Here is a 25,969-nt window from a genome sequence, read left to right on the forward strand (position 1 = left end):
CCCCCCACCTCCTGTGGGACACTCCATGCACCTCAGTATTGCAGCATTAACAAGATGCCCGCTATCTAAAGGTATGTAGAAAAAAATCTAAAGCTGTGTCTGTATCTGAATCGCCAAATTCAGAGGGTTCTGCTTCGATTCAGGGAGATTAAAGGGTTCTCTGATTCACTTCGGATTCAGAGATTCGGCCACCGAATTGGGCTGAATCTCTGCCAGATCAAATCAGAGACTGAAGCTACACATAGCCCTAGTGACTGTTTTAAGTATCACATACCTTTAATCCTTCCTGTTAAAATTTATGTTAACATTTTGCATGAAATAAATAAGTTATCAGGCTAGAGAGAGACAGAGTCATTAGCCTAGAGATTAGTGTAGTTTCCTGAAGAGAAGAGAGAGCTGGGTTCCAATCCCTGCTCCAATAGCTCTTTTCTACAATGGTTTCTTAAGATAAAATGCATAGTCTCTGGAGTAGTCTTTCCTGCTCAAGTGAGTGCTCTCACCACTGTGTTGCTCTCCAAATTGCTCACCTTCCCTGTTTCTGGCCCAAGTACTGATTAATTATTCTAAGCAAAGTAAACAGTGTCAATAGAAGGGATTGAATGTCCTCTTTTTCTCTGCTCCTCCTCTCTGGGTTTTTAAGACCCAGGTAAGCAAAGCCTTGGCTGGGATGGTATAGTTGGGGGTGGTCCTGCTTTGAGCTCATGATTGGACTTGATGACCTTCTGAGGTCTCTTCCAACCCTAATTGTCTATGAGTCTATGATCTCCTCCCCAGTTCTGGAATACCTGGTGATTATAGCCTAGTGATTAGAGCATTCTCTTGGCAGATGGGAATTTACATGTCGTGAGGAAGAGGAGAAGACTAAACCTAGGTCTTCTACCCTCTGGATGGGTGCACTAACCACTGAGCTACCCCCACCTTTGCCACCTCTTATCATGTTTTGAAGGAAAGATGTGATCCTCTCTTTGTTTCTTGAATGAGAATGCTTAGGTACCTATATTCAGGAAAGAATCCTATTTTTTTCATGATCCTTTAATGCACATTAAAATAGACTAATGTGCATTAAAACACACGTGCAGATAACTATTTCATAGAACTAAACACACATGCCACATGGGCAAAATATGTTTATAGTGCTACTCCAAGCATGGCTGTTTTTTTTTTTCCATTTGACCTGTAGGGGATAACGTCTGCCTTTGATGATTTTGGTAAGCTTTTAGAAGCTCGGTGATTCCTTTGCTGACTTGCAGTTCACAGAATGTAATGTTGGCACAGAAACATATTATTTAATCATATTAGTATCTCAAACAACCATGCAAACTGTCAGCATCCTGGCAAGTGATAGCTGTAGTCATAGACCTGAGAGGCAGACTATGCACGGCAGACTACAAAGTTCATGGAAATGTTTTCAGAGTCTGGCAGGCCAGTCTCCTCTTCCTGTTGCCACCTGATCCTTCTAAGAACTGCTGTCCTGACAATCCTGTGGAAAGAGCATGGTCCACCAAAAGTGGAGAAGTCCTTTATCTGGACTCCAAGCCATTGATGGTGACTTAGAATATCAACTCCTGTGCATGACAAGTAGAAGTAGAATTGGAGAATTCTGGTAAGTTAGTGATCAAGTGGCCAACCTCTGGACTATGACATCTAAGATCAGGCCTTAGCAGGCCTTGGTAGGAAGTTAGTTTTCAGTAAGCCAGAGTGCTTAGCAGAGCAGCCTTAACATATTGTGATATATTTTCACTATGCAGTACAAAAATCACTCTCAGAGTAACCCACCTATCAAGCTACATTATACTGTTAAAACTCTCCTACAGGCAAATAAGTTGTAAAAAGTATTCCCACCACATAGTGCATTGTTTCATCTCTAGCAGCTTTCCCTCCATTGTAGTCCTCAGCTGGCACACATTGACTTCAGAAAAATAATACTGATTTATATGAGATGAGGATCTATCCCTTTATGAAACATGTTTCAGTATTTACAGACTTTCAATGAAACTCAGGATTCCTACTGCCGTGACGGCCATAGCAAAAGCACTCATGTTGCAGCTCTGTCACATTTTAATGAATCTGCAAATTCTGCTAAATACATGTCATCAACAATCTCAGACAGGACATGAGAAGAAGCAGTTAAATTAAATGGTACTGCACACTTGCAAACTATAGGACATATTCCTAACTGGTATAAAGAAGTACAACTCCACTATCTGTACCAATTTTTGCACCAGCTGAGAATGTTACCATTTTAAAAGGTATCAGCCACCCAGGTGAAAGTCGTTTAATGAATTATGGCATTGTGTTTGTGCCTTGCTGTCTTAATAGAACTGTAGTACTCTAACCCAGTGCTGGAGCTTTGATGAAGACTATTGTTGGCAACAGACTAGTTGGATCCTCTGTGTATTAGATCTGTAACTTTTAGTTAGATCTATGGCATAAGATATATGAGAGCAAATCAATAATAGAGCCCACTATAAATAGGCCCAGCAAGTCAGATCCCACTGTCATTTCTGTTCAAAATAAAATCAATAGAAAACATTTCATTAACTATCAAAAGCAAAACCTGATCCTAAAAGAGAAGAAACTCCAAACTAATCTCTTTGTCTATGTTATCATGTAGACTCAGTAACTTTTAGCACTCTTGTGTGCATAATGCTCATAACAGCTATACTGGAGTCACTTACATCATGCAATGTTACAGGACCTAATTTGAACAAATATGTACTGTGAATTTCAGAAATTTACCACTACAATGTGTAGCTGCTTATGAAACTGTAACATTAATGAGGCCAATATGGAGTATCAGTAAATAGTAACAACTCAGAGATCACATTGTTCTTAAAGGTGTATCAGGACCCACAGCTAAGCTTAGGGAATTTAGAAGAATGTTAGTGCAACACTGTCTCTGCTGCTGTTGGCTCCCTGTCTCCTCTGAGGTTAATGTATTTTGATACTTTGATTAAATCTTAGGTAAGCGTTATTGAAACTCTGGATAAATCTAGCATATTGTTTCTGCAACTACCATCTTTCTCTGTCACCAGATACTAAGTGTAGGTGATAGGACATGATAAAAAAATGTTTAATCTGGCAGTGCCTTGTTAATAATTTGAGTAGCCAAAAAAACTTCCCAATGGTAACTTCTGCACAAAAAAAGATTAGCGTTGTAATGAAAGTTCATCTGAAGCATGGGTGATGGTGCCCCTGCTTAAGTCCAGAGCAATCTCAGTCTCTGTACTTCAGTCTCTGTACTTCATTAGTCTCTTAAAGGTTCCATGGATCTTTTCCTTTAGCCTTACTTGTCAGCATTTTGTGGATATTTCACAAACCAGGCTAGCAGAGAGAAGCCAAAAGTATTTCCTAAGAGCTATTTTAACCTTAAATATCACCAAATTGAAAGCTTACTGCCACTATAACATCTCACTTACATGTCATAGGGCCAAAAAATAAAAACCAATGGAAAAAGCTTCAGTAACATAAATTTAAACATGCCCAAAATCAAAATATAAGAAGTCTGCATATTCTGTAGTATAAAGAAGGACACTTAGTTAAAAGTAAGATTATGAATTTTCCACAGATTTTCTATAGGAGTTTTGAATATTTTCAAGTTTTTCTAGAATAACTTCTATGTGCTGTTGGAACTTCACCTTTATATCGTATGTGTGTGTTCATCAATTACTGAAATGTCAAAATTATAGAAATATATAAGCAAACGTATTGCCAAAATAAATGTTTCTTTCTTATTTTTAGAGGCTTAGGGAAGTAAAGCTCTTTGAGCACTGTTACTGTGAAACTATGAGCTGGAAACATCTAACATTTTTCTTTCTCCGCCCCTGACCAAACCCTTCCTGCAAGGGACAGATACATTTAAGTTGTGCTTAGACCAGACTAACACTTCTCAAGCCAAATGTCAGATCAAGAAACACAGGGTTTAAGGAACCTAGAGATGGAATAAGCACACACTAAACAAACTGGAGGAATTGCAGGGAATATGTATGTATTTATCCTGTGACTGACATTGTTCTTTGCTTGTGCTGCCACGTATAGGTATAAATAAGCACCTGCTGAGTGAAATATTAGTGCCAGATCCTCTGGAGATTTGCACAGAGTTTGCTTGATGGAATTACTCATGTGTGAAATTACTCATGAATGTGTCTTTGCAGGATCAGAATCTTGTTCTGTAAAAAAGGAAGAAAAGTGGGTTATATTACAGCTAGTACTGGGTATATTAGCTTCTAATTAATATATCATTTTACAGTTATACCATAAAGCCTGTTATCACAAAAAGCATTTATCTCAAATAGTTTAGTTTCAAATTCCTGTCCATGAGCATAGAGCGAAACATGTCTCCCAAGCTACAGCATCAAAATTCCAGTTGATTGCCTGATTCCTTTCTTCTGTGTATCACCAGCTGTGTATAGCTGAAAATAGAGTTGTGCTTGAAACAGAGAAGTGGAATTTAATGTGCAAGGAACAGTGGGCTTTTAAATGATACATTACAGTGCACAGTTCTGTAGGTGACTATATTATAAAATTATTATTAGGTACATGAGAACTGAGAACATCTGCTATGGGAACAGCACTTACTGCATCCAATCAAAAAAATAAAATCACATGCGGTAAAAATCACATAAAAAATCACATTTGCCAGATTAATGATTCAAGGTATACCCAGTATGTTAAATAAACGGGGGGTAGTCGGTGAATTAAAGCATTTTGTAATGCTCCCTTATGCTAAACCGTTTCCCATTATCCATCTTGCACTTGATGTGGGTGAACAGCCAGCCTTAAATTATTAGATGTAACTGACCTACACATTTTCATAAAACAGATGCCAGCTGATGTTTGAGTGCCCCATGAACTGCTTCAATTATGCTTATATGCAAAACAGTGAATCCCTAAATGGCACTTATGTTTGCATTGGAGGGAGAAAAAGAACTGGAAATATGCTTTTATTGATTTGACAACCTTGAAATATTTCATTTGGGGCTGCTCTTAAGACCATTGAAGCCAATGAAAGATCCCCATTAACTTCAGTGCACCTTGGTTTGTGCCCCTGATAATTTTTAAGCTTTCGAAACAAAACAGGCAGGCAACAAAACACTTGATTAACAGTGACAATGCTTTAATGCAGTATCCAAAGCATTCATTGTGTTTTAAATTCAGTGCGATACTTTACTGCACTGTTAAATGCTGCCTGCGTTATGTTTTCATTTATGGTAGGTAGCCTGATAGCATGACCTATTACAAGATCATCCCTTATAAGATCTTATTTTCACTTGCTTATGATTTTGATTGCCTGGCTGTCTAGGCTGAATTTTCTCTTTTCTATGCCTGTCTCAGTAGATGTATGTTTCAGAGGAAGGGATTGTGTGTTTGTTTAATTTCAGGCAAAACCTTTCAGCCATTTCAAAGAATGAAGTTAGAGTTATGAAGTACGATGCTTTTTATCCACATAAAACTTCTGGGAAGCCATTCTTAGCCAAGCTGTCACACACGTGATTTATAACAGAGACGTGAAATCTGGGGTGGTGGGGGCCTTTGTGTCAGAGATCTGCCCTTTACTATAACCTGTGAAAACTGACCCAGGTTTGACCAAGTTGTGATCCTTTGAAAAACCAGTAGACTTGTTAGTGTTCAGCATGTAAAAATGAACTCTATGGATATTCATGCTGAGATCACTCAAACCCAGAGCCAGACTTTCTGTAATAACTACTGCAGTGGATGCCAGGGGTGGAGGATAGAGCTGGGGTTGGACATCAGCACTGAAAAAGCAGGGTGTCTGCCTCAGATATACTCTGTCACCCAACCTTGTGATGCCAAATGAATGCGGAGGAGAAAGACATGGATATCAGTGCAATGCCAAATGATCAAATCATTCTTCCTGTTTGCTCTCTTGTGTTTAACTTCCAAAGTATTTTTAAAGAGCTATAAGGGAAGAATATTTATAAAGGTCATACAATCAAGCATTCAAAAGTAAGGAAATGTCAGATCTAAGGTTGTCCTGTACAACCTTAGTTTGACCTATTTGTGTATTGTTATGCACTCAGTGAGCATTTAGAACCTGTTCTGGAGATGTATCAGGGCTGTGTAGTGCAGGAGGCACTACACAAAGAACAGTATAGTACAAGAGGCAACCGGGCTCCCTTGTTGCAAAAGCCTGTAAGTTTGTAGTGAATGAGGCAGGGGATTGCATGAAGATGAAGAGGAGGTGCAGACAGTTGATTGCTACCTTGGAAAATTTTGAAAGCTTAGAGCTGGCGTTTTCAGAAGCGCTTCTTGAGTCTAATGCGGGGTGCCTAGAGTCTAAAAAGTATGATAACCACTGAGATCTCACCTGAAAAAATCCAGAGAGTTTTGCTGAAAAATTATTACATTATTAATGAACTTTTATTGCCTTAACTAATATCAGGCTCTCCAAAAATAACTTGCAGCCAAAAATGATTCAAGGTGAAAAATTCCTGACCTTCAAGTTATCTTTAAGGATGAATCCTTAAATTATAGAAAATGTATAAGGCAGGTGCTTGACAAACTGAACAAGAAGAATTCCATTTAAATGTTCCTGTGGGTAGTTATAAATACGACATGACTGATAGCATGATTTATTATTCAACCTATTGTTATTACTCATTCAGTATTGGAGAAGGAGACACTAAGTTGATAGACTAAAGGGTGAACTTGTCTCTGACCTTGGCTGTCTGGAATGCTAAGGCAGTGCAGTAAACAGTTTCTTTTCACATTTTAAGAATAGTAACGTTAACAAAGAAAAGACGGACATTGTATGTGTTATAATATTGTATGCCAGTGAAGGATTTAGGCCATTTTATCCCCAGAACTGGATAATCAAGTCAGATAATTGAATAGGGTATTCAGAGCTTTATAGGGAAAAAATGGAGAGACAGAGAAAATGGAATACAATGAGCAAGTGATGCAACATTCATTCCCATTCGCATAAATATGTTATCAACTCTCATAGGCAGAGAGATCAGAAGAAAAAGAGAAAGAGGACTTAATTGTCCTCTGACTAGTCAGAATAAGTATGGTGATAATGATCAAGCTGATTCACTTGTTGGTAAAAAAATGAATTCCTTTTGAATAGGAAGCACAAGCACAAATTGTTGTAATATGCGTCCTAGCAGGACTGTGTTGGAGACTGTAGTCTATATAATGTGGAGAGGAACTCCTCTTTGGCTAAAGTTAAACAGTTGAAACAAAAATAGTGTTGCTGTGGAAACATTAGACTCAATGTTGGGAAGGGCGTTGTTTGTTTGTTTGATCTTGTCATTTCTGTGCTAATGTTTCCTCTCCTCTGTGCTGCTATAAGATGCTGGTTATGGAATCAGGCTAAAAAGGACTTTAAAAAAGTAGTTCCAGTTTTTGTAAAGTATGTGGAAAGACTGAAACACAGGAGTATTCTAGCATATTGACCATTTAAATGGATGCTTAGCAGACCACTTGTAAAAGTTGCTACCTACATAGGATCCCTGAATAATGCAGTTCAAAAACTGAAAAGTGCCAGTTTTTATCTTTTTCAGGATTTTTCTATACATTCATGTAAACATGGATAAGGATACATCATATCTATTTTTTAAACTGCATAATATCTGAATACCATCTGATTGTTTTGAAAATGATGGAACATGATTGCCTCCAAACCTCATGGTCTAACAAACATAACCAAAGAGGACATGTTTACTGAGCTAAGGGTAGAAACAGACATTGCCTGATGTCTTAGTTGTGCCTCCGTAATAGTTTTTAGAGCAGCAAAAATGGTGAGCAAATAGATATTCCCAAATCTTTGTCACACCACATCAGAGAAAAATTAGCAATGCGACAAAAGTAAGTCATAAATTCTGCCACTTTATTGTTGTGGATGTCTGTGGCAGGATAGTACGGGCAAGGTGAGCTAAAGTGCACTCTCCAGCCAGCTTCAGCAGGTGCTCTGGGGGTATGAGGGTCCCTTAAACCCTTGGAATACATGCCTAGCTTTCCCTGCTTGCAGAGGGCCGATATGGGAAATATTGGGGCACCTCTTTATAAGCAGGGAAAGCCCACATGGGTCCTGGTGTGAAGGCATAAGACCTGGGGACTCCCTGAAGCCTCATGCCTCCATACCAGGACCTGCTTTTCCAGACCAGCCTTCAGAATCTCTGAGGCCAGGAAGTGAGTAAATCTCTGGGTAAGTGAGAAAAGTCCCTGTTCTCCATAGCCAGAATCTTGTAAGAAAGGTATCAGGGAACCTGAAATTTCATATTGATGTGAACGAAATTTCCTTTTCAAGTACTAAATGCACTTGATGAAGCACTATCAAAACTGAGGGAAGACTGGAGGGATAAGATAATTAAAAGGAGCTCATTTAATACTCTGTTTTGATACACAGTGATTAAACTACCTATTCTGTACCATAGCAAGATTGCTTCCTTTCTAATCTATCATGAATAATGTATTTACAGTAAACATGCAAATAGGCATGTGCTTTTAGAGATCTACTTCAAGTGAATAAGCCTGGACTAAAAAGCTGAAATATTAATATTTTCAAAACACACTGTTAGGTGATTGCGTATCCAGTTATCTTTTGTTAAACTATTAGCAGCAAGTAGATTTGTCATTCTGTGGATGAAAGTGTGGGCATTTGGACTGTAATGAGTTTTGCAATAAGAATTTATAAAATGCCCTTGTATCATTCTGTCCATATCTTAATTGTTTTCCACCTTTTTATCCTTGGTCTGGCCTCTTTTCCCTCCTCTGTGAGGTCTTATACATTGTTTGGAGCCTATTTTATTTAGCCTGGCTATCTCTCTGGGTTGGCTACACTTTTGACATTTCCTGCATTTCATTGTTTCCTTGATTATTTATTATCATTCTGATTATTACTATTTGTATTACCATAGTAAGGAACACAAGTCAAGAACAAGGAGTCCAGTGTGTTAATTGCAGTACAAAGACAGGACAAAACAGAGTATATAATCTGTTCTGAGTTTCTAAGCAAAGACAAAAGCAGAGGAATACAGACAGAAAGAGCAAGGAGATGGTATTGGTCAGTATGACAGGCTGTAGTTTCAGCATACTAGAATCCTGTTGAGAGTGTGTTTTCCTGTCATTATTTGTTACAGTAGAGTCTAGAAGTCACCACCCAGGTTGGGGTCCAGTTTTGCTATGTGTCGGGCAAACACACAGGAAGAGGCAATCGCCACTGTGAAAAGTTTACAGATTACACTGACAACAGATGAAATGTAAAAGAGAAATGCAGGAAATGAACTGGTTCATCCAAAGTCAAAAAAGGGTCCATAGAAGAGCCAAAAGTAAAAAGCAAGCATTTTGAAATGCATTCCAAGATTTGATCTGCTGGACCACATCACATCTCATTTGGAGGAAACTTAGAACAAGATTTATTAAAGAGGCATTCTAGCACCCAGTTTAGAGAGACACTGTTTCCCATACAAGATATCACTAACAGTAGAAGGCCTCTTGTGGCCAAAGGAGGACAGTTGGGAATTCATTTAAGTGAGACATAGAAAAAGATTAGGATTATTCTGTGGCTGGGAACATAGCAGCTGTCCAAGTAGATTAGATCAGTGTGTAAATCCAGGCTCTCCTGAGCTGGTCTCTCAAAACACATTCATTTCAAATACTTACCTTGATATGCTTAGTGGTTTATTGCTGTTTTAAAACCAGACACTCTCTGCCTATTTCATGTGAAGTCTCTTTTTTAGTTCTCTGAGGACAGACTATTATCTAAGGCAGAGAAAAGACATATATATGGTTGAGAACAGGCCTTGTATTTGTCCATGGATAAGTTGTGCTTGTGTTTGTCCCTGAACAGAAACATCCTGGGCTTGGCATGTACACACTTCACCCTTCTAATCAGGGTTTAGTGAACAGTTGCTGCTTTTCTGTCATTGATTCAATGATGCAGTCCTGGGGTAACCACTCAGATGTGCTTCATGATGTCCTTGGACAAACTGTTAGCACTTCTTATTCCATAAACCTTTGTAAAGTTTCCCTTGGGATGATGGACAGAGATGTTTGAATGCTTGCACTTTGCCACAGGATAAAATGGTTACTCCTGGGGGAAATGCAATATTGGTTTGTAGTCTACACTTACAAATGTCAAAGTAGCTCTGCTAAAGCTAACTGTAATATCTTTAAAGCTGTACTCTAGCACTAAACACAGACACTCAAAAAACCCAAGGCTGGATCAATTCAGTCTTCGCAGGTTAGTCTAAGCTGGGTAGATTGACCTGATAAGCAAGTGAACAGACATTACTTTTGATTCCAGAAATCCAATCATGTGCCTGCAATGGCCCAAGCCAGAAGCTGGAGGCGGGGGATGCACTAGAGCAACAGTTCTGAACCTTTTTCAGTCAACGTACCCCTTGGTCTCAGAGTGAGACTTCATGTACCGCCTTTCAATGGGAAATTAATTTTTTAGCCCCTTTGACCTGTGTTAGACAATGTATGAAATATATCTCACGTACAGCCTGATGAGGCTTCACATACCCCCTGGGGGTACATGTACCTGGTTCAGAGCATGCCTCCCTACTTAGCTAAAGCAGACAGCTTGGGCCAAGGCTAGCCCACCCACTACGAAAGCATCCTGGGATCTTGAATCTGGAGGGGATCTGGGACAGAAGCTCAACACACTGATTAACCTAAATCAGTTAAGTTTGACACTACATCCATCCAGGTTTATCTTAAACCTGTTTCACCCATTTTGAAAGCGGTTTATGTGCACTGAACTTCTGTTGTGTTACAAAATTGAATGAGTTTCTGATCACTTATACTGGTGTATGTGTAATTTCTGTCCCTAATTTCTGTGGCTGTTTCACATCAGCTAGAAATTGTGTTGAATCCAAACATTTGAAAGCCAAGAGATATGGCTTTCTCCTGATATTTGAGGAGAAGTAACATTATGCCTCCCCCTCAGAAGTTAAGAAATGTAGCATTTACCATGTGGATCAATCACAATAGGTAATAGTAGTGCAGAGAACTAAAGCAATGTTTGTACATTTCAAAGAGGACCTGGAAGGATGGTTTCTTCAGAAGGTAGATCTACAAGGAAGATGATACCAGTTCATGACCAGTTGATTTCTGTTGTGGAGAATTCTGGTCCTTTAGTTATTCTGAAAATGCTGAACCTGTGATTTTTCAATTCCTCAATTTTGGATGGCCAAAGTGAAATCCTTTGAAAGACTTCTTTTCTGAAAATGTCAAACAGCTACTCCCTGACTATCAGGCACCTTAAAGGAGTCACAAGCTAGAAACCTAGGCATCTAGAATCACAGGTCATTTACTAAAATAATAACGAATAGGATGGAAACTATTAAAAATCTCAGAGTCATAGCCCTTGCTGCAAAGTTTTATTTTTGCTTGGAGTATCGTTTTCCTAGACAAGTATATGAAAAAAGTTGCCTGCATGTGGTGATAATGTTAGATAGCAAGCAGATACTCACTGACAACAGACAAGTGGACCCTATGAACCACTGTTCTCTCTTTTTCTGACCTCATAACTGAATGAATCACTGTAGAGTTGATAGAAAACGTGTAGCTCTTTATTATGTAGTTTTCAACATAACAACATGTCAGGTTCATTCTGGTATACCTTGGGTAAGACAGGCTACATATCTATCTTTTCTCTGGTAGTTTGTTATAAAACCTGAAAAAATGGTGAGAGGAATCAGAACTCATGCTTGAGGTGATATCTTTTATTAGACCAACTAGATATTTGCCAAAAAAAATTTGCAAAAATCTAGTTGTTCTAATAAAAGAAATCACCTCTACCACAAATTCTGATTCCTTTTGCATCTAGACCAATACAGCTACAGCCTGGATACCTGAAAAATGGTAACGTTCTTTTATCTGCTGTAGAGTTTGGAGCATTTGTCTTCTGCCTTCTGTGTTAATAATAATAATTTAAACAAGTGTTGATGAGAGAAGTGATTGGGCTTGTGTGCACAGTTCTGCTGCTTAATTCCAAACTGAAGCAAGTACAGAAGTAGATCTGTCCATGACAGGCTATACCAGAACCATGAGATGAGTTGTCATATCCTTTGGGAAGCCTGGTGGAAAGCGAGCTAGGCTGATCACTTTCAACTTTCATCAGACAAAGGTTGGAAGCTCAGCACTTTGAGACACTAATTTATGTAACTAGCCCACATGACATTGGTCTTATACCTTGTGGCTGATAAAAGCCGGTTAAATAAAAACATCTATTGATGCAAATAATTACCTCCTTGTGTTTTCATCCATTTCCTTTAAGCATGCCTGTTTTTTTACCTGACCTAGGGCACATGCATGTAGCTATGACCTTGTTGATAGATTCATTAGTCACCTCTAGGATTGGTTTCTTCATGATCAGAGACTACAGTGAAATCTGTTTTCATTAGAAATGCTAGAACAAGCTGCTTCCAGGATGAAACTTGTGTGAGCTACCCCCAATATTTTGCTCAAACATCCTCTTTGCATCAGATTTGTTTGAGTGGTTTATCATCCCTCAATGTGTTTCAGATTTGTTGGATTGTTTCCCCAGATGTCTTAGCTAGCATTTCTCCAACTTGACTTTCATTTTGGTTTTCTTTCCAGCTTTCTAAACGTTGTAGGTCTCTCTCTCTCCTACTTTCTCCTTCTCACTGGTTTTAGCAGCAACGCCCAGCTTACAATCAGTGTCAAGAACTTGCCACCTACTGCAGGGTCCACATCCTTAAAGATGGTAATAAATAGAAGTGAACATAATGGAGACTGTGGAAGATTAAAAAGTAAGACTTGAACAGATGGAAGGATAGGGGAAAAGTAGAATTGAAAAAGTTTGGCTCAAAATCCAGACTTAAAATTGAATCAACTGCCAGGAGTTTTGAGATTTATCCAGCAAGTACAAGTAGCTAATAGTAACTGTTCTAAATCATGTGAGCTTAATCACCGTGCCAAGTATAATTTTCTTAGTCATGTTTTCTTTGGCTATATATACTGCACAGAATAGTGGCTATTCTGCTTTAAATAGTGGTGAGCCATGTAAGACTATATTAGGTATGAAACCAGAGCATAACAATTGTGTAAACAGGAGAAGCCAGATCATTTTGAGGGGCATTATGCTGCATAGGACAAAAGTAAAAATGTCATTAAAAAAGCTGCTATATTGAAGTGAAAATTGCTGAATCCATATCACTGAAAAGGGTGTCTGGAAAATGTAATACTTGTTTAGCAAAAAATGCAATCAAAAAATTGCAATATGAATACTGAATGAAACTTTTCTTTGGCTGGATTGCCTTTCTGTTTGTATATTGCATATCAAAGCTTCATCTACATCAGAATCATTCTAGTACAGCTGCTAATCTTTCTGTTGTCTTTCCATCAACTCTTAAGGTGAACTTAAGTACCTTGAAGGGTACTTTACATATGCAAAATGATACTTAAGATTCTGCCAAACTGGCACAGTAACTGCAAAGAACTATTGAAGACAAACTGAACAGAACAAAGTAATTAAAATGTTTTATTATTCTGAATGATGAGCTTGACAGAGGAACACAGAAGTTATCACATCTAGGTTCATTTGTCTAAGCATTGACATAGGCACAAAAGATTTATTGTTCTGAAAAGAGACCCTATTTGTTGATAGACTTCATTTGTGTGCATTAAAGCACAATTCTATATAACTGCTCTACAGTTGAATGCATCTTATAATATGAAATGCCCCTATAAAGGGGTCAGTAACATTTTGGAGTAGAGGGGACAGACAAGGTTCTTTGGGTGAATCTACTATCTTTTATTAGACCAACATAAATAGGTGGAAAAAAATGTCTTAGCAAGCTTTCAGGTTTAAAAACCCTTTGTTTAAAAATCCTTCAGCATGGCGGTTGGGGGGGGAGGGCAGGGACTTTAACAGAGCTTAGCTCTGTGTGCAGGCTGTTTCCAACTCAGCCTGTGCCATTACAGCCATAATCACTGCTGGGTCCAGTAGTGCCACCACTTCTCCCCACTGCCCGCAAAGCTCCTTGCTGCTGAAGCTCCCCGGCTGCCAAATTGCCCAGAAGCTCCCCCATCTCCATGGGCTAGGCTAAATGACTCCGCAAGACATAGTTTGCCAGTCCCTGCCTTAGATATATTGGTAGAATTCGTGCTAACTACAGTCACTTAGGGATGTGTATTTTCTATACAAAAGACAAAGGGAGAGAGAAGCAATATACATCATTCCCACTAATCCAAATGGGAGTGATCTGATGAGAAGAAAAAGTACCCAAGAAGAAAAGTTAATTAAAATGGCTGTTTTATGTGTATTTTATTTTCAATTCTTATCAATTCCATACCCCACAGAAGGGATCCACAGTGCGTAATATAAAGCAAGGCTATGCAGCTGGTGGCCTGCAAGCCACATATAGCCCATAAAGGATTAACATGAGGCCCCAGTCACCCACCCATCCACAGCTCCCTATATCTCTCTGCCTGCGGCAGCAGCCAGAGGCCCTCCAGCTTCTACAGTGGGGGAGTCTACACACATACATGGTGGAAAATGCAGGGAAATGACTGACTGCTCATGTGCACCATGCAGCGGGGGAGGAGATAGGGAAGTCTTGGCTTCTCCTACTGTGGTCTGCATAACACATGGCCTAATCATGGTGTGACCTTTAGGGGTTGTGGCCCCCAGCAACTGAGATGTTTCTCCCAGTACTTGTATTAGAAGCTAATATTCTAGCTAATATTGGAGCTAGACAGAACTCAGCGGTGGCAGATGACAGAATAAGGAGCAATGGTCTCAAGTTGAGGCAAGGAACGTTTAGGTTAGATATTAGGGAAAACTTTCTCACTAGTAAAGTCCTGGAACAGGCTACCCAGAGAGGTTGTGGAATCTCCATTCTTGGAGGTTTTTAAGACCCAAGCAGACAAAACCTTGTCTGGGATGATCTAGTTAAGAATGGTCCTGCTTTGAGCAGGGGTTGGACTAGATGACCTCCTGAGGTCCTTTTCAACCCTAATTTTCTATGATTCTATTCATCTATAGATACCTGTATTTGGGACCCTCAAAACACCTCTCACAGCTCTATAGGTGATTTCCTGTCCTGAAGAATGAATTCTATTAAACAAAACAAACAAACATCCCACCTATTTAATGTGGTAAAAATTATAATTTTGCGCAATTAAAACAATAAAAGGCACACAAAATAATAGACGGTGGAAAATATATAGTTTTATTTCAGAACAATAAAGTAAGCAGAGTTTTCCTTTTATTTACAAATCCATTTTGGTTTTTATTTCCAGATTAATTAGTCAAACAATAAAAAGTAATGAAAATCACAAATAGGGTAATTAAATACTTGACTGAATTTATAAGTAAAACCTCCCGTATTGTAAAGTTGTATGCAGGCTCAGAATGTAAAAGACACGTATTTGTATGATTTTGTTTTCTCTTGCAGCTGCAAAAATAGCTACTAAAATGTACATAGCTCTGTAAGTTTGTCTAGCTTTCTTGATATTTCCTCTCTGTTGTTCACACAATTTATTTTCAGAAAAAATATCCTGAAATTCCTCAAATTACTTTGTGGAGATGAGACAAAAAATGTCCATAGTAAGACTGTAGATTTGTAAGTAAGTTCAGAAGGTCAGGGACCAAACTATTGTTTTTCCAGCATACAACTAGTCAAATTGTTTCACAGAGCATTCCTTTTAATGAAAATAAAGGAAGTAGAAAGACAGAGCCTTTAACAGCATCGGCACCATGCAGTGGCCTGAAGTATTCACAGTTAGACAAACTTTCTTTGTGGTGTTTCAAGCAACTGCTTGTGCCCGATATAATAGGAATAATCCACTTTACTTAGAGTTCCTTAAAATTCTCTTAGTTCAGTGTAGCTGTCTCTGAAGATACAGAATGACCGTACAGAAGGAACCACATCAGGTAATCAGAGGAAATAAGCCACTCTCAACATTATCTTTGTTCATAATTAAACATTTCTATAAAATGACTATGTAAGGCCTGCATGATTATGCAGTGAAGTTGGTCTTTCTGTCTACAGGAGCATCACCAATCCTGAGATCTTTACTAGTGAGCTCCCTTGATGGCTAGTCCCTAAATGATAGCTGTGTGTGGAGTGAGTGCAGGAACTTCCCCTCAGGCACCAAACAATGCATCTTGTCAAAGGAAAAGAATAGATCATTAGGGTTATTGGACAGAAGGAACATCCTTCATCGAGGCTAGTCCCCTGTTCTCATAGACAATCATGTTATGTAGTGCCATTAATACATTTATCAAGCTTCAAGTCTAAAAGTGTGTTTCTATCATACTGTTTGGGTTGGGTGGCTGTTTCAGAACCTTACTCCTTACTGTTTAAACATATTTATTTTTATGCCACATGTGTGTGTCAGCATAAGGAGCTCTCTTCCTGCCAGCAAACTACCCCATGGACACCTCTACAAAATTCAACTGTTGTCTTTCACTAAGTCATCCTCGACTTCTTCCCCCAGCTCCTGTTTCCCTTAATGTTTTCACCTAGCTAATTTCACAAATACAGCTTCTTCCCTTTCCAGCTGCCTCTGCCCTTTCTTCTGACAGCTGTGAATTATCTCATCGTGTGCCCCGGTTATCCTTACAACTCTATGCTTCAACTTTCCCCAGTACCCACCTACGACCTTCAGCACCTGTCACATTGCCGGAGCAGCCAACTATTTTGCAGCTCCATAGCTTTACCCTGGCTCAAGTTTATGGTCCTCTCTAAATTATTTGTTGGTATGCAAGTTATTTCATGCGCTGATTGTTTTCTTTGCACGTTATGTGCATAAATGCCATGTGGAATCGTGCAAAAGTTGATAAATGCCCCTTAACCAGAATCCTATTAGGGTCCCTTCCTGACCTACTTTGGCCCATTTAGTCTGACTATAATGAGATTTGAAGAATTCGGCTTCCTGCGTCACTGAGCAATATGGCCTGAGTCCAGCAAAACATTTAAGTATGTGCCTAACTTCTAAGCACCTCAGTCAGCTCATGCTCAAGTGCTGACCTTGGGCCTAGCATAAGCACTCATGTGGTGCCACTGTTGCAGTATTCTGACACTTCGCACTAACTAAACTAAATCCAAAGAAAGCAAAGCTTCTGTCTGCATATCTGTTTCTCTTATGATTTATTCATAGTGCTATTATTTTCACTACTTATTTATTCATGCACAATAAATAAACAACACCTACTTGATTATGGATATGATTTTTTGTGTGTTGCCTTGTGGGTTACATTTGAGTTACGTTTGTGAGCTTGCTATCAGATGCATTTTCACATAAACCATGGCTTTGCACACAGTGCACTCTCCAAGCCTGGGGCACAGCAGGGCAGCGATTCATCTCTTCACAGCTTCATATATGAGCTGCCACTGATGCAATCTAATTATTTTGCAATTTGTCACACTATTTTGTGTGCCATCTTTCACTGCATTCTCCCTGCCTGGATCCCTCTGCCAGCTGCTCTAGATCTAAAAAAAAAAAAATCTTTTGAGGATAATGGAGAGAAGCAGAAGAAAATGAAGAGGCCTCTTCCTTTCCCATGGGCTCTGGCACTGCAGGTTTTGGATACCAACAAGTACTGAAACAGCAGGGCATTGCATCAGTCAGTACTGATGTTGCTGTCAGTGTGTTCAATCCTTTGTCACTGTTCAGCAAAATAGCACATCCTGAAACACAGGCTGGTTTGAATGCTGTGTTGCCACCTGATAAAACCAAAGGCTTTTAGAGAAGGTTCTTGCTTCCCATCTTTTCTTCCTCTTTTGTTAAAATATATTCAAATGGAATATTATAATAGACTTATTGCAGAGATGGAATCAGAAGCATTACTACTCCTGAGTTTTTTAAATCCCAGTTTCTGTGAAGTGGGCTATAAACATCTGATAGTGACTCAAGTATGTCCATGGGGGGAAGTGCAGTAGAACAGCCTCCTCAGCATTTACAGTGACTAATCCACTCCTAGTTATAACCCCTGAGTCATTTTCCTCCCAAATTGTGTAGATACTTTATGCAGTGGGATTCAGTCCCTAGTAGGAGCTCAGTCAGTCTGTCAAAGAAGATTAATACAGAGCTGACTTCTTCTTCACACACATCTGAAAAAACCCTTCCCCCTCCCAAAAAGCTGGATGCTGCTGGCTACCTAACAAAAACAGAATCAATCAAATGCATGCCAAATTACACAGATGTATGCAACCTGCTGACAGTCCATCTGCAAGCTGTATTACATGCCAGTTACTTCACTTACCAAAGGTGCTAGAGGTGGAATTCATTACAAATGGCGGGGACAACAAAAGGAGTGCACATTTGGTTCATGATGAATATAAATTGTCATAAAATCGTATTTTTAACCTGCTAATTTTTATACCTTTGGGGAAAGGATGGGACGTAAATACAAGACACTTTCAAACTCATGAAAAAATCATCAGTCCATTAACTTTCCTGTGTTCCTTCATCCAGTGGCAGCAGTGCTGAATGCATATAAGAAAGAATTTGTTTCAGTTGCAGTCAGTCAAGTTAAAATGATTTCCTAAGTTCTTAACATTAAGAACACATTTCTTCAGGTAACTTATACATCTAGGGATACACCAATAAAGGATTGCGGTAGCAGGGTCAGGCATGGTTTCTTTCTTGTACATTATGCTGTTGAATATTTTGTTTCTGATCCTGATTTTTCCCAAATGAAGTAAGTATACAAGCTTACTCTCGCCACCTGGACATGGGAGACAAGGTAGATGTTATGTACCTAGACTTCTAAAAGGCTTTGGGGACTGAACCTGATGATCTGCGAGGTCCCTTCCATAAAAATCTATGAATCTATGGCAAAATAATTCATAATGCTACAAAAATTGTGTCAGCAGCTTAACTCAGTTGTGCTTTCTCCTGGTTGCTTCAAGTCAGACATGTCCTTGATTAAATGCTTCCCTGAACCAAAGCCTGACTGATGAAATGGTGTAAGTCCCTGATTTTGCAAACTGCTCCATGTGTATCTGAAGTCACTATATGCTTACATATGCACAAGGATCTGTCTGCAGAGAGCAATTTGCACAAAGTAGTCAAACCAACTGCATGTAAAAGTGCTGAAATAAAATGAAACCTGTCTTCTTTTTCCTAATTGCTTTCAGTTTTAGGATATTGATAGACAACAAATTTATACTTGTTAAAAGAGGTCCACATGTTTGCTGCTTTGTGGTAATTGCTTTGTGGGTCCTCTCCTATTTCACAGTAAGTGGAAAGGAAACTACAATAACCTCACTCTGCTTCATTTGAGGGGTAGGCTGCCCTGGTTTACATATCCTTACCGCAGGATAGGAACAGACACACACATCAGTTGCCATAGAGCAGCTGATAATCAATAAACTCTCCCCACCTGTAACTTCTTGTAATTTTTTTTTTGCCCATACTGATAGAAATTGTAGATATTATTTAAAATTCTCAACAGTCCCTTGATATAAGTCTATACAGATAGAAATTGTAGATATTGTTTGATATAACATAATTAAAAAAGGAAAAAGTGAACACAGAAGTATGACTCTTAAGTTTCTGGCATCTATTTAAATTCTTGCACTCCTATTAGTGGTATTTTAAATGTTCCTCAGTACTTTAGCAAAAGGTAAAAATCATTTTAGATTAGTACCACCGGTTTGTTAAAAATCAGGAACTGTTTTGTGTTGTGTGTCTCTTGTACTGTTTTATGCATACAAACACCTTATGAATATGGATTCAAGATCAAAATGTGTCCCTAAATCTTCATAAATGAATCCAGATTCAGACTGGCCACATCTACATGAGACACTGACTGCACAGTTGTTACTGTGCAGTCATTTAATATTTGTATTGTAAATGACTACTATACAAGTACTAAATAACTGTGCAGTCGCTGGAGTTAGGAATGATGAGATGCTCTATATGCAATCCCTTGATAATTGCTACCAAATTACTAGAGAGACCTGTAGAAACTCAACCCAGTCAAAACAACTTCCATTGATGTCTGTTTCCATTTTAGCAAGAAAAAAAGAGTATTACGTGTAAAACTTTAGCATGAATTAAACAAACTTTATGTAAACACATCAAAGTTAACTGCTAGAAATCATTTTGACATCAGGACGTACAAAGAGTTCTGTACTCACTGAGCCTTTCCTGAGAGTCTGCGTAGTATTGCATTTTATAGCCTGTTTTCATAGTACCGCCTCTGAAACAGTTCCAAGCTAAAAGAATACTTGAAAATGCTGTCTCCTCTAGCAGCATGAAAACACTCCAAGAATTCAGTGCATTCAAGAATAATTTGTGGTGGTTATGCAAACCTGAAGTTACAATCAAAGACAGTTTATCAAAATTGAACAAAATAAATTAGATTCTCTTTAATCTTTAAATTCTCTACTGAGAATTCTCAGGGGCTAATTTTCTGATAGTTGTACCGTAAGCAGATGTCATGAAATTTTGTTAGTCACCCCACCATATCTTCTCTCAGCTCCTATGTTGCTCCTTTTGTTTACCATCTGCCCTGTTATGTCCCATAATTTACAGCAAAAGAAAATTCACTCTTAATAGTAGTGATAATACTACCATATGTGACCAGTAAGGAAGTACAATATGATAGTTGCCTTCTACGCCTTCTCACTGTGTGTGCCATCGTTGTTCTGAATGGGTGGGTGTGCAGAGAGATGGTATATCAAAAAATAGTGGTTACATTATTATAACAAATGCTTTCCTTGATATTAAAATCTTTCCTTCCCTTTCTGCACTTGATAGAGAAACAGAGAAGGAGGGGGAAAAGCAATTTAAGCCATTTTTGTGCCTCCCATATTCCTGACACTTCTCGATGCTTGCCCACCCAGGGGTGAAATAGGCCAGTTGACGAGAGATGGAGTATGGCTAATTCTGGTCTTGTTCTGTCCTGCTCAGTGCAGCCCTCTCCTGCCCTCCACCCCCCACTTCAGTTCCAGCGTGCATTTCTGCAGTCTTCTGTCCTTTTATTATCTCTGTGCCACTGGCATCTAAAATGGGTTTTAAAAAAGCACTACAAACTGACAGAGGTAACAGAAAGTCAGATCTAGTGTGTTCTTATCTCAGACTACTTTTAACTACAGCCCCAGGAGTTAAAAGCAGCTAAGTTTAGGCTAAATTTAGAGCAGGGGTGTCAGAGATACAGCCTGAGATCCAGATCCAACCTGAAGAGCCAGATTTTCTGGCCCACAGTGCTGCCTGTGGGTTGTGGACCAGTGCCACATGCAGCACATGCTGGCATGTTGAGTCCATGTGGTGTGTGCTGCTCATGGGAGTGGGGCTGCAGCTGGCTGCATAGAATGCAAGTGGGGCTGCAGCACTGCATGCAGCACCCACACCAAACTGGCCCTGCACACTGGATCCAGAGCCAGTCTGAATCAGACCTCAAACCAACCACCCATGCCAGATTCAGTGTGTTCTGGGCCAGCTCTGTGCACCACATGCTGCATGGGGCTAGAGCTGGTACATGTTGCATGTAGTGTGCACCACCAGTTCGGGGCCTGTGGTACTTGTGGCTCTGCAATCCAGGACCAATCTAGAACAGGCCCATAGATTAACCCCCGTGTGTTGGATCTAGCCCAGCAGGCAAGTCCAGCTCAGGCACCACAAGCAGCACATGCCCCAGATTGACCCCACATGCCCTGTGTAGTGTGTGCCCAGGACCAGCTTCACACACCACATACCGGGCCAGTGCCAATGCCAATGCCAGTGCTAGCGCATGTTACCTGCAGTGTGCAGGAATGGAGCAAGCAACACGAGCTGCTCCAGGGTACGTGCTGTATGTGTGCCCTGGAGAGCACCCTGTATTGCTGAATCTGGCATGTGGGGCCAGTCTGCAGGGCCACAGGCTAGACGAGTTTGACAGGCTTGATTTAGGGCATATTGCCTTCTCCTTGGTTGTCATTTTCTTGTTTGTTGTTTGTTTGTTTGTTATTTGTTTATTTGGCTGTTTTCAAACCTCATGGAGAACTAGGGACCTCCGATCCAAGAGACTTTAACTGTTCCAGCTTCCTGGATTAATGTATTTATAACTGGCTTCAAGGCATATTATTATCCCTTAAGGAACAGACCTTTTGGGAAGTTAATTTTTCATCTGCTGAAGTAATACAGACTTCGGGCATTTATTTCCACTGGGGCCAAAACAGGCGCTAGTCTGTTGTTAGTACTGCAGTAAGCAACAGGGAGAAACAGTATCCCATGTTAAGAAATGCTACAGTAAGTCATTTCATGAAGAAAGCTGTAACTCTCCTGATGATTGTTGAAAAAGAGCTATTGCTTGAATGCTTGTAGCTGTTATAAAATAAAACGTATCTAGTCTTTATTTTATGTAGTCTTTTTGTGCAAAACCTGTAAACAACTTTTTAAAATAATTTTCCACATTCCTTTATATGAGATGCTTTTTTAGTTTGGAGATCAAAAATCAATTGCCAGATTCATCCCAGAGCAAATGTTTACGACCAAGATAACAAACATTTTAAAATAGATTAGGTTATAATGGAAGTGTTGACTCAGCCTTAACTTCAGAGGCACAAAGGTTGCCAGTTTAATTAAAGCATGTGTTAAAATGGGACTATCATTGATATGACACTGATTTGTTAGTCCCCTCCCCCCCACCTCCTGCAAAAAAAATCTTGATGACATTTTGTACTACATACCTTTGTCTTGTGACAAATTAATAGATCATTTTGTTTTCTACAGGAAAACTGAAGACTTTTGTAGCAAAACTTCCAGTGTCAAAATGAATACAGGTATGCATTTCTGTGAAATGTTTATTTTCTCTTACATTTTTTTATTTAATAAACAAACTAGAGCCCAAATTATTAAAATATTTTTAATTTATTCAATGACCGCATAAGCTGAACTAAAACTAAATAGGATGTTGTTTACTATGTCTGCATATATCTGTGTGTGTTATATATACAGTTGATATGCATGTTTTACATGAATGTATATATAAGATATATGCAGACGCTCATGTTTAGTGTCATATGTATGTGTTATAGATATGTGTATGTGCTTATGTTTAATGTGTATATATTTTTATGTAAGTAAACATGTTTTATTGTACAATACCAATATATTTCTGAGGCATAATGGCACACACAACAGCCATAGGAAAGTGTGTTAAAGCATCCCATCATCATAGGAAAACAGTGCTATAAGGCATGCCTTCTATAACTATATTCTTACATTTCTGTATTCTGAGATATGTAACAAGAGGTAAGGAATTTAACATTGATAATTTATATGCATTTATATTATCTTTCAGACTACTGAAAACTCAAAGCTAGTTTTAATCCAGCCCTTCCCCCCTGCAAAACCCAACTCTAGAGGATTTGTTTAGTGGCATGTTACTCAAAGGACCTTTTTGATTCTGTATCACTGAAAGCAGTAGTTGTTGTGCCATTATCTTTCGTGGGAGCTGGATCAGTCCCATTTTAAATAGATGAAATCTTGGTCTTGTTAAAATCAATGACAAAACTTACAAGATTCCATTAAGTGTGTGTATACAGTGTTCATACCACCCTGATTCATGGGGACCTGGAATCTGACAGGGACAAATTCTGTAAATACGATGGCAAGCAGCATGAGCACATGGAGCAGATTAGCTCAAGTATCTCTTTGGTCATCAGAAGTATCTCTTTGGATATTTACTCAGCTGTTCTCCCATATTGTTTTATACATGGTGATCCGTGAGCACACAAGATTTTAATAAGTAAGAAATATTTTTTTAACATCCACAATTTTCCTCTACTCTGCATTTATGGTCAGATTTGTCATTACAGTAAAATATATATCCACATGTGTGGATGTAACCATTTTTATAACCTAAGGAGCACTTCATTAACTTCATTAACTTTGATACCAGAGATATTTCAGCTACTTCTTGCTCCTCACACATTTTACTATAGTTTTCACATTTAAACCTTATGGTTTCTCATCTGGAAAGTGTTTTGTTCAAAAACTGCACTTTAACAAAAGCTACAATGACATCACATGTGAATTAAACCTCCTCATGGCATTATATCAAAAAGAAAGGAGGTTATGTTTCCTAGTTGCAGTGAGGCTTTTGATATAAACATCACGTTCTCTAAAAGAATGTGACTTTTTTTAGAAGTTAGTCAATGCATCTGAATTCCTTTTGCTGTGGATTTTGGTTGTACCACCTCCATCTCAGACTCTGAAAAGGCACTATTTAAATATTAAATCCCTCCTCCCTCCCCCTCAATTCATTTCCCAGACTAATAAGCCCAGTTCCCTCAGCCTCTAATCAGAAGTCATGTGTACCACCCCATGGCCATTTTCACTGCCCACTGTTGGACTCTCCAATTTGTCCAGATCCTTTCGGTAGTGGGGAGCCCAAAACTGGAGACAGTACTCCAGATGTGGCCTCACCAGTGCCAAATAGAGAAGCATAATCACTTCCCTCAATCTTCTGGCAATACTCCTGCTAATGCAATCCACTATGCTGTTAGCTTTCTTTGCAACAAAGGCACACTGTTGACTCATATCCAGCTTACTGTCCACTGTGACCCCCAGGTCCTTTTCTGCAGAGCTGCTACTTAGCTAATCAGTTTCCAGTCTGCATGGAATTTTTCTGTTCTAACTGCAGGACTTTGCAGTTGTTCTTATTGAACCTCATGAGATTTCTTTTGTTCCAATCCCTCAATTAGTCTAGGTCTCTCTGAATCCTAGCCCTACCATCTACTGTATCTACCACTCCTCCCAGCTTGGTGTCATCTGCAAACTTGCTGAGGGTGCACTCTGTGCCATCTTGTAGGTCACTGATGAAAATATTAAACAAAACTGGCCCCAGGGCCACCCCCTGCAGCACTCCACTTGTTACTGGCTGCTAACTAAACATCAAGCCATTGATTTACTACCTCTGAACCTGACAATCCAGCTAGTTTTCTATCCACCTTACAGCCCATTCATCCAACCCATACTTTCTTACCTTGCTTGCAAGAATGTTGTGGGAGGCCATATCAAAAGCCTTGTTAAAGTCAAGGTATATCATATTAACTGCTCTTTCCTCATCCATACAGCCAATAATCTCATCATAGAAGGCAGTGAAGTTTGTCAGTAAGACTTGCCCTTCGTGAATCATGCTGACTGTTCCAAACTACCTTCTTCTCCTCCAAGTGGTTTGATATAGATTTCTTGAGGGACCTGCTCCATGATTTTTCCATGGACTGAGGTGAAGCTAAACAGTCTGTAGATCCCTGGATCCTCCTTCTTCCTTTTCTTAAAGATGGACACTATATTTGCCCTTTTCCAATCATAGAAAATTAGGGCTGGAAGGGACTTTAGGAAGTCATCTAGTCCAACCCCCTGCTCAAAACATAACCAGCCCCAACTAGATAATTCCAGCCACAGCTTTGTGAAACCAAGCCTTAAAAACCTCCAGGGATGGAGATTCCATCACCTCTCTGGGTAACCTGTTCCAATGCTTCATCACCCTCCTAGTGTGAAAGTTTTTCCTAATATCCAACTTAAACCTCCCTTGCTGCAACTTGAGACCATTGCTCCTTGTTCTGTCAGCTGTCACCACTAAGAACAGTCTAGCTCCATCCTCTTTGGAACCACCCTTCAGGTAGTTAAAGGCTGCTATCAAATCTCCTCTCACTCTTCTTCAGGCTACAAAAACCCAGTTCCCTCAACCTCTTTTCATAAATCCTGTGCCCCAGCCCCCAAACCATTTTCCCTGATCTCTGCTGGACTCTCTCCAATTTTGGGGTGGGGGGCCAAAAACTGGACACAATACTCCAGATGTGGCCTCACCAGTGCAGAATAGAACAGAATAATTACTTCACTTGATCTGCTGGCAACACTTGTAATAATGCAATCCAGTATGCCGTTAGCCTTCTTGTCAACAGGGGTACACTGCTGCCACATATTCAGCTTACTGTCCACTGTAACCCCCAGGTCCTTTTCTGCAGAGTTGCTGCTTATCCAGTCAGTCCCCAGGCTGTAGCAGTACATGGGATTCTTCCATCCAAAG

At 39.4% G+C, this 25,969-nt stretch overlaps 1 protein-coding gene across 7 annotated transcripts in view; it reads left to right on the plus strand.

The window, feature by feature from the left end:
• Positions 1-25,969, plus strand: part of SORBS2 (sorbin and SH3 domain containing 2) — a 260,527-nt gene that overhangs the window by 111,272 nt on the left and 123,286 nt on the right. For 5 of the 7 annotated variants that reach the window (XM_019552680.1, XM_019552682.1, XM_019552683.1 and 2 more), the window contains exons 4-5: positions 3,609-3,647; positions 22,666-22,715. In XM_019552680.1, coding sequence (XP_019408225.1) covers positions 3,619-3,647; positions 22,666-22,715 — 79 coding nt within the window. In that variant the 5' untranslated portion in view covers positions 3,609-3,618. The remainder of the gene's footprint in view (positions 1-3,608; positions 3,648-22,665; positions 22,716-25,969) is intronic. The other 2 variants (XM_019552681.1, XM_019552679.1) reach the window with 1 other exon arrangement.

This window comes from Crocodylus porosus, unplaced genomic scaffold, assembly GCF_001723895.1.
Source record: "Crocodylus porosus isolate Cpor-Errol unplaced genomic scaffold, CroPor_comp1, whole genome shotgun sequence".
Taxonomy (NCBI): Eukaryota; Metazoa; Chordata; order Crocodylia; family Crocodylidae; genus Crocodylus; species Crocodylus porosus.